At 49.1% G+C, this 12,437-nt stretch overlaps 1 protein-coding gene across 10 annotated transcripts in view; it reads left to right on the top strand.

The window, feature by feature from the left end:
• The window catches only part of FAM193A (family with sequence similarity 193 member A), a 172,858-nt gene that overhangs the window by 106,390 nt on the left and 54,031 nt on the right, over positions 1 to 12,437 (top strand). For all 10 annotated transcript variants that reach the window (XR_007477063.1, XM_049709222.1, XM_049709217.1 and 7 more), the window contains 2 exons: positions 337 to 461; positions 5,227 to 5,374. Coding sequence is in view for 9 of the 10 variants with exons in the window: in XM_049709222.1 (XP_049565179.1) it covers positions 337 to 461; positions 5,227 to 5,374 (273 nt within the window). In the remaining variant the exon portion in view is untranslated. The remainder of the gene's footprint in view (positions 1 to 336; positions 462 to 5,226; positions 5,375 to 12,437) is intronic.

Here is a 12,437-nt window from a genome sequence, read left to right as displayed (position 1 = left end):
TTGTCCTTCGGCATCAGAGGATTTGTGTGCGTTTAGTTAAGTTGTTTGAGAGGCAGGGCTTGCAGGACATCTGGGAGGCGTGGTTATGAGGAGTGGCTGCCGGCCGTGCACGCTGGCCTCTCTCTTCTGTCCCCTCATTGTGTGCATCTCGCCGCCCCGTTGTTTTGTGTTGAGTCATTTGGAAGGGAGGCTGGATGCACAGGGAGTAGCAGCCCCTCATGAGCAGAATGTTCTGGGCCTGGACAGAGGATGTGGGTTTGGGGGCGGGGGGAGAAACCCTTCTGGGAATTTTTCAGTCTTTGATTGGATGTATCTTCTGTGTATCTATCTCACTAGGAAAATGAACACTTGAAAAAGTTCCAGGTTACGTGGGAGCTGCACAATAAGCACCTCTTTGAAGATCTGGTCTTTTCGGAGCCACTTCTCCAGAGCAGCCTGCCGGCACTGGTGTCGCAGATCAGGTACTCGGTCTTCACCTGCATGTGTCCTGCTGGCGTGACGGCGTGCTCCTGTCCCTGGGGTGCAGCAGGTGCGCACCTGAATGCCACTGCAGGGGCAGTTCTTGCCAGAAAATTACCGGGCTTAGGGGAAAATACAGTTTGGTTGAAAGCTCAAAACCCAAAGAGTAATACGATTGAACTTTAAAATAATAAACCCAGTATCATTGCTACTAAGGTTTAGCATCACAGATTTCTCCTGAATAAGGAAAAGCTGCGGTAAACATAGCAGTTCACTTGACAAGTCCCAGGCTTTGCCAGGTGGCTGTGGTGTGGTCTGTGCTGGGGCACTTGGGGGGCCGGGGGAGGGCTGGTGGTGTTAAGGGGCTCTGGGGCGCTAGGGGAGGTATTAGACACGCTGTCAGGTCTCTCAAGCATTCGCTCCACATCGTGGCTCGTGGCTTGGGTTCTTCTTACTGCTGTAGAGCTTCCGTGGGGCTTCATCAGGTGTGCCAAGCCCGGAGTCCCAAGTATAGCCTCAGGTCGCTTGCCCTGGTGAGGGGGAAGGGGAAAGTGCAGCCGGGGGTGTTTGCTCCGAGGTGGCTTGACAAATTGGGCCCCTCCTTGGATCTGCTGTCCCTGTGCTAGAGAGCCAGGTGTGAGCTACCTCAGCCCTGCAGCGGGTCATTTTGTTCCTCATCTGCTTACCACCTGTGAACAGATTCCCAGGCTGTAGACGCATCATAGAACAGCACAGACTGTAGTCATCTTGGTTTAAAGGTCCACACCAAAATATGGTTGGGCCAGATTCGCAAAGAAGGGGAATTATTTTTACGTCAATATATTATTGTTGTAGTTAACTTACACAATAGTCACCTATTTTTTTTTTCTCTTGAAATCCATGTTTCAATCCAGTCTTTGTTTCCTGTATTCCTAACTCCTATTTGAGGGGTCCTAGCTATTCCCACTTCTCACCCTTACCTCCGGAGCAAGAATAACCTTAAAAGCAGCTGGGGAAGGAGGACTGGGGCCAAGGTGGTCAGGACAAAGAGTTACTGGTGTGGCCCGCACCCTGCTTCCAGCAGCTCCCGCACCACTCCGACAGCGCCGTTACGTTCCATGGTGGGTGCACAGAGACATGCGTGTCCTGTACGAGTGTCCATGTCTCCATGAGACGTGAGCGACCCTCATGGAGATTGTGCCCAGTTACGATGCTCAAATCCAGCAAGAGCACTTCTTATAAAAAGACGTGCATCTTGTGTGTGCGTGGGGGGGGGTGGGGGTGGGGGTCCTTATAGCAGCATTCCAGGGTATTTAGCCTTGTTTTTTCTTTTTCTGGTGAGCCAGGGAGTTTGATGGGCCTCTCATCAAACCATGGGTGGGTGGCAGAAACCTGAAACGTGTTGTAGAACCCCACTTTTTCCTGTGCCCTGGCTCTGGATTTCTCATCTTGTTCGTTGTGAATGGTGGTCAGTCTCCAAAGATCAGCAGTGGTTTAGAGTCTTCAGTGTTAATCCTGGGGCCAAGCTGCAGAGTTGCTCCCAGGAGCGGGTGAGGGACAGGGTGCATAGAGATGGGGATGGAAGCTGGGGAGAAGGCAAGCAGGGCGTTCCCCAGGAGTCTGGGGCGCCAGAAGGAGCCATTCCTTCAAGTTCCCCAGGGGACACCTTTGTTGGACCCAAGAACAATTCAGATTTGAACTTCTAGTTTACAGATACCTAGTTAACAACTCCTAAAAATTTTGTGACAACTTATATACAAACACTACCCCCTAAAGTGATAACTATGTCTGTGGCACACAAAATCCATAGTTGTGAGTATCTTAACACTGACACTTTGTCTCTGGGCCTGCATTTTGTTTAACTTCATTATAAAGTAAAATACAGATACAGAAAACTACACAAAATAAATGTAAGCTGAATGGATTGATAGCAGGTGAACATCCCTTAGCCCCAACCCCGTGTGCTCACCTAGAAGCAAGTCCGTCTGCATGCCCCACCGGGCCCAGGAGCCTCGCCCAGAGCTGTCACTCAGTTGTCTTGCACAGCGATCCTGTGATTCCCTTTCTTTATTCTCTCTCTTTTTGTTTTTTTTGGCCACACTGTCCGGCATGCGGGATCTTAGCTTCCCGACCAGGGATCAAACGTGTGCTCCCTGCAGTGGAAGCGTGGAGTCTTAGACCACTGGACCGCCAGGGAAGTCCCCCGTTCTTTATTCTCTTATTACTCATGTGCATTTCCATAGTCTTGCCTGATTTTTATTTGCTGTCGTTTTTTTTTTCTCTTTTTTTAAATACAAATGATCTACCCAAAGGTTGACTTCATTCAAGGAACTGACTTAATTTAGGAAAGTTATGTCTCTCTGCTTTTTAACAGCTTTATTGAGATAGAATTCACACACCATATAGTTCACTAGTTTAAAGTGTACAATTCAGTAGCATTAATTACATTTATAACGTTGGGCAACTGTCACCACTATTTCCAAAACTTGGATGTCACCCCAGATGGAGACTGTGTCACCGTTAAACACTGACCCCCACTCCTGGCCCCTTTTTCTCCCTGCCTTTTGAGATGCTTTAACATGCAGGCCCCACCCCTATCCACTTTCCCTCACAACTTACCCATTAAGGAACCAGCTCCGTTTGTCGTGTAGCGATGCCAGGGTCTGGGTCCTCCAGCAGGCCACTCACTGTCTGTGCTGCCTGAGAGTTCGTGTGAAACCAGAAGCTCTGTCCGAGTCTGCTTCCATCCCTCTGGCAAGACCAGGAGCCCCGTTGTCTCTCCTTATTTGTTGTGGTGGTTTTAGTAGCTATTGCCCAATTTGGTCTTTATTTTAAGTATATTGATATATTCATTGTTAGGGGAATGTTTAATTAGGCTTGTAAGTAAACGTACCTGAACTGATTTTATCTCATTTTCCTTATCACTTATTGTTTCACATAGACAATATTCATAATAGATATTACCAGCTGTTAACTGTCATGTGTTTGCAGAGTGAATATGTAGGTAGTAACCTGTCTGCTGACCCATTGATGCTGTTGACCCTGAGGACACTTTCTGCAGTCTAGCAGCTCCCTGTTTCCTCTCTGGACTCCAGCCCTGTGCCTACAGCTTGTGCTCTGAGTGCCCCACCACAGAAGTCCCAGGACCCCCGGCTGCTTTGCCCTCCACTGGCTCTAAGTAGAGTCTGCGCGTAGGACAGGAGGGGAGCGGTTCTCACCTCAGGCAGGAGCGGGGGAGAGCATGAGTCCCCTCCGCCTCCACCCCAGTCTTCTGGGTGGCCTAACGGGCAAGGTGGGGTTTGCACGAAGAGTGGAAATCAGCTTGTGACAAGCAGGGTTGCAGAGGCAGGGGTTGAGGAGAAGACCGCTGCCTCGTGGGCTGCCGTGCTCTCAGGCCTGGAGGCACCCACGTGCTGGGTGGAGCCAGGGGGGCCTCGAGAGGCCCTGGATTCTGGGTCTTGAGGACTTCTGTTTCCTGGGGACAGCCTCGGTGTCTGAGCCAGTCCCATCACCGCGTGGGTCGCGTCGTGCCCTTTCCTGGCTCTGGGCTTTCCTGCACAGCTTTTCAGTGACCTTGTTTTCCGCGTGCTCCCTCCTTGAAGTGATGGAGCCGGTGTAGACGGCTTCGGCAAGAATGAGTCCATTCGCACGACGTGCGTCTTTGTGCAGTGGTCACCAGGGTGGAAAGGAAGGTGTCTGCACCCATGGAAAAGTTCTTGTTTTTAAATCGCTGTTGTTTATTTTCATTATAAAATTATTAGATTGTCATTGCAATACAATTCTGAAAGCAAAGGAAACCCTGAAGAGGTAGGTAAGGTAGGTACCATAAACAACTGGGTGCTGCTTCCAGATTTTTTCCAGTGTCCACGCCTCCCACACATGTGCATCTTTACACGTGGTGACATAGTCCTTTCCTCACTTAACATGGGAGCATCTCCATTTCAGAACATGTGTCTGTAAGTGCATGTGTGTCTGAGTCTGAGTGTGAGCGCATAGGTGTAACTTAGTGTGTGGTTAGAAGGCGTGTCTGGTGTGGTATCACTGATCCCAGCGGGTCACTTCCAGTTCTTTCGTGTGAACAGCAGCGATTATTAAGCCCGCGCCTCATCTTTGTGCTCGTCAGCGATTATAAATGTGGCCTTTGATTTTGAAATTCTGTGTTATGAGGTCTTTATCACCATTGCTTTGGTTCAAATGTTGACACGTTTAGGTATTAGGAAAAGGAACGGTGTCTGAAGATAACCTGCCTGTGAGCCTGCACCCCTCCCCCACTCTCCTTCTCTCCCCTGCCACCCTCCTCTTGAGAAGCCCAGGTGTTTACCTCTATTTGTGACTTTTGTTTTCTGTTTAGTTTCTCGTCTGCCATCTTACCATCTTTCTTAGCAAGATACACAGAGTAAATGAAACTATGATTATATTTTTTATTGAACTGAATTTCCTGTTTTACTTGATTTGAAAACCAGGTCCAAATTTTGTATTTCTCATTAAATGTTTTGTTCTCTCTGTGTCAGTGAATCTCAGTAGGGAAAAACAGTTTACGACCCCACATCCAGTGAACTGAATCTCTGGCCCTTAGTCTTTGTAGAACAGCGTGACTCACCACTCATTTTTTTCTTAGGAGCTGTTGCTTCCTGGAGCGTCTTCTCTAGGCCAGACTCTGTCGTGGGTGCCTGGGCTGTGTGCTTAACTCATCCCGCACAGCAGCCTCGTGGGGTGTGTGGTGGTGCCCCACTTGCCACCTCGGGAGGGGAGATGATGGCCAGGGTGCTGAAAGGCCTCTCTCCCCAGGCTGGGGACCACGACGCACGACACCTGCAACGAGGACACGTACAGCACCCTGCTGCAGCGGTACCAGCGCTCCGAGGAGGAGCTGCGCGGGGTGGCCGAGGAGTGGCTGGAGTGCCAGAAGAGGATCGACGCCTACGTGGACGAGCAGGTGGGTGTGCACCGCTGGGACGGCCGCAAGGAGCCCGCCGCGAGGCGCCACGTGCCCAGGGGAGGGGTGCGAGCGGGGGCTCCCAGCTGCTGTTGCTCCGGAGGGGACGCCCAGCCATGCCCGCAGGGTCAGCTGCTGGTCAGGTCCCTGCTGGCCTGGGTACAGCCACGGTCACGGGCACAGGCTGCTGCCCAGACTCGGTGCTGCCGGCGGGGGCCTCTGAGGCCTTTGGAAACGGCTGAACCTTGCCGTGTCAGGACCCGTTTACTGAACACTGGCCACACGTGAGCTTCAGAGCCCATTCTCCCCCCGTCCCTAAGCATGTCGAGCGGGAGCGCAGACACGAACACACACGGCTGTGCTGGGCAGGTGGTCTGCAGGGGTGGAGGAGGGTGGAAGGCAGGCGCTGCTGTGGGGATGGGGCCCACGGGCAGGGCTTCCAGCCGGCATCCCGGCCGGCCAGCCCGCCTTTCTAAAACCCCCAGGAGGGTTGGGCAGGGGAGGCGTTCAGCATGGATCTTTTCCAGGGTACTGCAGGGTGTGAGGAGTAATAAGGGAACAGTGACAGCTCCGTGTTGTACTTTGGAGGCTGTAGGAAAACAGAACCTTGGTTCTGGCGTAAGGCGGGTGCTGGTGCAGAGTCTGCCTGGGATCCTGGGTGCCGCCTGGCCGCTGGCTGTGACGCTTCGTCTCGGCGTTGCCACCTGAGCGTGGTGAGGGATTGGGAAGAAGGAAGGGACTGGCGTGTGCCCACGTCACTGTTTGTTCCAGCCTCACTCCGTGTTTCGTGTGGCAGTTCTCCCTCTGCAGCCTCAGGGACCGTTACTCTAAGTAGTCTCTCATTCAGAAGCTAGGGGAGCGGTTCCGACCATATTCTCCCGCGTGATCCTGGCCTTCCCCTCTGTCAGGTGCGCCTTGGCAACGCGACAACTCGGCGCTGTTGAGCTGAGCTTGTCTTGGGCAGGTGGCTCCGCCGGCCATGCGCTTGGCCTCTTCCACAGTTGCTGCATGTGTAGCACGTGGCCTCGGGAGCCACTCTGTGCCTGGCCCACGCTCCCCGCTGTCCTGGGGCCCCCGGGGCACTCGAATTCTCCAGCTGTGGCTCGTTGCTGACCACTGACGCCTCAGCTTCGGCCGCTGTGGGGGCAGGGCTGGCCCCAGGTTGCGTGACTCGCCTGAGGCTGGCAAATGTAGGCACGGGGTCAGGGAGCCGTGCATCCTCCACCTGTGCATCCTCCACCTGGACCTGCAGCCAGCTCGGCCCCTGAGGCCTGTGCAGCCAGGCGGCCGGCAGCTGAGTCACTCCGAGGCAGGGGAGCAGACAGCTCCCTCCCCTCTGCCGCCTGCGCGTGCACCAGCCCGTTTGCAGGAGTTTGCTGTCCGGGCAGCAGAGGGCACAGGCGCCCGGAGGGGAGACTGCTGCAGGGGACGGGGGCTGTTGCCTGTTCCTCGGGGTGTTCTGGACTCAGGTCCTGCGGAGGACCCTGAGGGGCATTTGGTGCCAGGCCCTGCCCCAGATTGGTTGTGAGCCTCATTCAAGCCTTTCCCCTCCCTGGGCCTTACTTAGTCTCCCACTTGTGAAATGACAGAATCAGATTAGATGACATTTTGGTTCTGTTTGAGCCTTTGTATTATATAATTCTGAATCAGTTTTGTGTGTGTGTGGTTACTAAAAAGCAGGACCGCAGTAAACAGTCCCTTGTGTTCTGAATTGAGCTGCACCGAGCCGGTTACTGGGTTACCTTTAGAGGAAACCCCACATCAGTTAAGTGCGGTGGTTTATCCAGAGTACAGAGGAGAGGGGAGAATTGGGAGCCCTGGTTTCCCGGGACGTTGGGGCATCAGTTCTCTGTGCAGGAGGGACCTTCAGAAAAAAGTCAAAGACTAGACGCCAGCCTCTCCTTGGCTGAACTCTCGTCGTCGGGGTCCAAGCTGACGATAGAAGAAATTTGATGAGCCATTCTTGCTTTAAAAGAACGAGTGATGTGCGAAGGCTTCTCAGGGAGAGAGACGTGTGAGAAACAGGAGCTGGTCTGGGCTGCTTTGTGGGAACCCACGAGGTTACGCCACCTGCTAAGTCTCTGTCCTGCCGTCTCGGCTTACAGGAAGGGTGGATTGCATCAGGTCACGGAACCCCTGTCCCCAACATCAGGCTGAAGAAAATACCCCCTGTCCAGCAGACTGAGGATGAGTCTGTCCTCACCAAGGGTTGCTGCTTACACTGGCCTCAGTTTGTCTTCAGGGTCCCTGGACTAGGAGAGGAGGGAGGACACCCTAGAACCTCACAAGCCATGTGCCGCGTCCCCTGAGAACCTTCTGGGTCCATGTGGGCAATAAACTGCTGCAAGGACAACAGCAGACAGTCCGTCCAGACGGCTCCCCCATCAGTGTTTGCTGTGGGCCTGGACAGTGACATTGGCAGCTCTGCCTTGGGCCCCTCTGCCACCCCGTTAGTATCTACAGTAGTAACAGACGTGTAGAGAGAAGCTGGGTCCTGGCGAATCAACTGGAGGGCGGATCAGATGCTGAAACGTTGATGGGCAGCAGTAAACAGACTGTCACTTGGAAGCCTGTGCTGGGGAGGGTCCTAGACAGAGTTCTGGAGTCCAGATGTGAGGGCTGCGCTGTCTGTCCTCAAGGCATCTACGAACAGGCCAGACCCCAACAGGAAATGGCAGTGCAGCCTCAGGAACTTGGGGCAGCCCCTGTCCTCAGTGCTGTGAGGAGGTCTGGAGAGAGAGGCCTCCAGCCCAGCGATTGAAGTCTGACCCCAGGGAGAAACACAGGAAGACAGAGCTGCCCCCTCCCTGTGAGAGGAGACGTGCAGAAGTGAATTGACAGCAGTCTTTTTTTTTTAATTATTTATTTTAATATTTATTTATTTGGCTGCACTGGGTCTTAGTTGCAGCAGGCGGGCTCCTTAGTTGCGGCTCTCTGGCTCCTTAGTTGTGGTATGTGGGCTCCTTAGTTGTGGCATGTAAACTCTTAGTTGCGGCACGCATGTGGGATCATCTAGTTCCCTGATCAGGGGTCGAACCCGGGCCCCCTGCATTGGGAGCGTGGAGTCTTAACCACTGCACCACCAGGGGAGTCCTGACATCGGAATCCTGGATGTGGCTGGAGTAGGTGACCTGTGAGGTCCCCTGCATCTCTGGCCCTGACAGTGGGGCTTGTTGAACTTTGTGTTTGATGCTGAGCACTACTCGGGGAGTTTGCAGAGTTCCATAGTGGCAGTGGGGAGACGCTCATTCGTGAGTACAAGTGCAAACGAAGGCCTGCGGGCATGTAAGCAGCGCTGGTCCTTGTGTCGAGCAGGGGCTCGCCGTCTGTCGCAGAGGAGCCTTCAGTCTGGAGTTGATCTGAAGGGGCTTCCACTGCAGCTGGCGGTTCCTTCTGCAGAGATTGGTGCCATGCGCTAGAGTGGGGGTCTGATTTATCCCTGAATTTTCCATCATGCTGTGTCAGTGTAAGCTTCTGATGACAATCAATAACTTGTGATCTTATTTAGATGATTTCAGAAAAACGGTGTAACTAAAATGATAATTCAGGTGAAGAGAAAGAAGATAAATGGTGGCTTGCTGTGCAGTGTGCTAAGCACTGTGCTAAGCAGTAACCTCCTTGCTGCGAGGAATATAATAATCAGGAATATAATGCACAGTGTTATCACTGCTATTGTGATAAAATGGGGGGGTGTAAAAATAGCAACATACATGTTGTTTCTAAAAGGAAAATACGGTCTTAAAAAGTAAGACTGAAAGCGAATTTGTTTCTTTAAAAATACTTGTTCTTATAGCTATAAATGTTTACATTAAAAAAGAAAGATCTCGAATCAACAACCTAACTTTGCAACTTGTAGAAAGAAAAAAAAGATAAACTAAATCCAAAGCTAGCAGGAGGAAGGAAATAATAAAGATTAGAGCAGAGGTAAACAAAGACAGAGAATAGAAAAACAGAAGAGAGAATCAGTGAAACCAGAAGTTGGTTCTTCAAGAAGAACAGCAAAATTGGCAGACCTTTAGCTTATGGACTAAGAGAAAAAGAAAAAAGACAAATTACTAAAATCGGAAATGAAGTAGGGACATTACTACCAGTCCTACAGAAATGAAAAGAATTACCAGAGAGTACTATGAACCATTGTACACCAACAAATTGGATAACCTAGATGAAATGGACAAATTCCTAGAAACAAAGAACCAACCAAGACTAAATTATGAAGAAATAGAGGATCTGAATAGTTACTAGTAACTAGTAACTTATAACTAGTAAGGAGATTGAATCAGTAATCAAAAATCTCCCAACAAAGAAAAGTTCAGGACCCAATGGCTTCAAAGGTGAATTCTAGCAAACATTTAAAGAAGAATTAATACCCATCCTTCTCAGACTTTTCCAGAAAACTGAAGGGGAGGGAACACTTCCTAACTCATTCTATGAGGCCAGCCTAAGTCTGACACCAAAGCCAAAGACACTACAAGAAAAGAAAACGACGGACCAGTGAGCGTCCTTTATGAATATTGATGCAGAAGTCCTTAACAAAACACTAGCAAGCAGAAGTCAGCATATTTAACGGGTTATACACCATGATCAAGCAGGACTTATTCCTGGAATGCAAAGGTGTTTCAAGGTATGAAAATTGATTAATATAACATACCACATCAACAAGGAAAAACCACATGATCATCTTAGTTGATGCAGCCAAAAGCATTTGACAAAATTCACCATCGTTCATGATTAAAAACACTCAACAAAATGGGAATAGAAGGAAACTACCTCCATATAATAAAAGCCACAAATATAAAAAACCTATAGCAAACATCATCCTCAATAATGAAAGATTAAAGTCCAAAAGGGAGGGGATATCTGTATATGTATGGCTGATTCATTTTGTTGTGCAGTGGAGGCTAACACAACATTGTAAAGCAACCATACTCCAATAAAAATTAATTTTAGGGCTTCCCTGGTGGCGCAGTGGTTGAGAGTCTGCCTGCCAATGCAGGGGACGCGGGTTCGTGCCCCGGTCCGGGAAGATCCCACATGCCGCGGAGCGGCTGCGCCTGTGAGCCATGGCCGCTGAGCCTGCGCGTCCGGAGCCTGTGCTCCGCGACGGGAGAGGCCACAGCGGTGAGAGGCCCGCGTACCGCAAAAAAAAAAAAAAATTAATTTTAAAAGAAGTGAAAGATTAAAAGAAAGCCTTTAATCCTCTGAGATCCGGAACAAGGCAAGGATGCTTGCTTTCACCACTTCTATTCAACATAGTACTAGAAAATCTAGCCACAGCAGTTAGGCAAGAAAAAGATATAAAAGGCATTTAAATTGGAAAGGAAGAGTAAAACGGTCTCTGCAAATGATGTGATCTTATATGTAGAAAATCCTAACGACTCTGCAAAAAAAAAAACTGTTAGAATTTAAAAACTGTAAGTGAATTCAGCAAAGTAGCAGGATACAGAGTGCACACACAAAAATTAGTTGCATTTGTACAAACAAACAGTGAACAATCTGAAAAGGAAATTATGAAAACAGTTTTATTTACAGTGGCATTGAAAAGAGTAAAATACTTAGGAATTAACTTACTCAAGGAGGTGGAGGACTTGTACAGTGAGAACTACAAAACATTGCTGAAAGAAAATAAAGAGGGCATCAATAAATGGAGGCACATTCCTGTGTTCCTGGATTGGACACCTTAATACTGTGGAAACGTCAGTAGTACCCAAAGTGGTCTACACATTCAGTGCAATCTCTATCAGAATCCCAGTGATGTTTTTTGAAGAATAGAGAAACCCACCCTAAAATTCATACGGCATCTCAAGGAACTCAGAATTGCCAGAACAGTCTTGGGGAAAAAAAGCGCAAAACTGGAGGCTCACACTTTTGATTTGAAAGCTTACTACAAAGCCACAGTGATCAAAGCGGCGTGCTATTGGCATAAAGACAGGCATACAGACCAGTGGATAACAGTAGAAAGCCCAGAAACAAACCCTTGCGTATATGGTCAGGTGATTTTTGACAAGGGTGCCAAGACCCTTCGATGGGGAAAAGACAGTCTTTTCAACAAATGGTGCTGGGAAAATTGGGTATCCACCTGCAAAAGAATGAAGTTGTACCCTTATCTAATACCATATGGAAAAGGGAACTCAAAGTGGATCAGGGACCTGCGTGGAAGACCTAAAAACGTGGAAGAACCTTAAACACATTACTCTAAGTGAAATAAGCCAGACACACAAAAAGACATCCTGTCTGATCCCACTCGCCTGAGGTCCCTAGAGCAGGCAAATCCATAGAGACAGAGAGTAGGAGGGTGGGTGCCGGGGGCCAGGGGAGGCGGGCGGTTATTGTTTAACGGGGACTGCGTTTCACTTTTGCAAGATGAAGAGAGAGGGGATACCACTGAAATGGTTCAGATGGTTTATTTTAGGTTACACGTATTTTACAAGGAAAAAAAAGAAAGCATTCTCTGTCTTTTCACAGTGGAAAGCCATCCTCTTTCATTAAAGCAACCCAAAGGTGCATTCTTATTTTCATTCACCTGTCAAGGAACTACGATGCCATTAATACCAGTTAGGGAAATCGAGCAATTTTAGTTACATCCAGAGGGTACCAGTCATTCTAGAATCCTTGGAATGGATATCAGTCTCTTCTAATCAAGTAGCATTTTAGAAACTACATAGTAATTCAAGACTGCAAAATGTTGCACATCTGTAAAATAATTAGTATTCACAAATAAGTATGGCCATGGGGAGACAGTTGACAGCTTTGAAATCCGTTGTTCTTGTTTGCTTTTAAAGATTTATCCTTTGTTTGTTGTGTGACGCATATATAAGCCTACAGGTACCCAAATGTTCCACAAAATTAATCCCAGAGGCTGCGAAGAGAAGGTCAAAGAGGAGGTTTCTATTGATTATATTTATCAGACAACTCTGTACTGAGCTCTGTAATAAGATAAAGAAATGATTACTTTTTCTAATGTTTAGCTCATTTTAAATCATTTTTAAAATTTGCAACAGTAATAGTTACTCACGAAAGAAAAATGTTTCTCCTGAAAACTGCAGACCCACGTTACCTAAAGGGA

The sequence above is a fragment of the Orcinus orca genome, chromosome 4, assembly GCF_937001465.1.
Source record: "Orcinus orca chromosome 4, mOrcOrc1.1, whole genome shotgun sequence".
Lineage (NCBI taxonomy): Eukaryota > Metazoa > Chordata > Mammalia > Artiodactyla > Delphinidae > Orcinus > Orcinus orca.
Note: the sequence above shows the minus strand (reverse complement) of the source record. Positions and strands in the feature narration are given on the sequence as shown.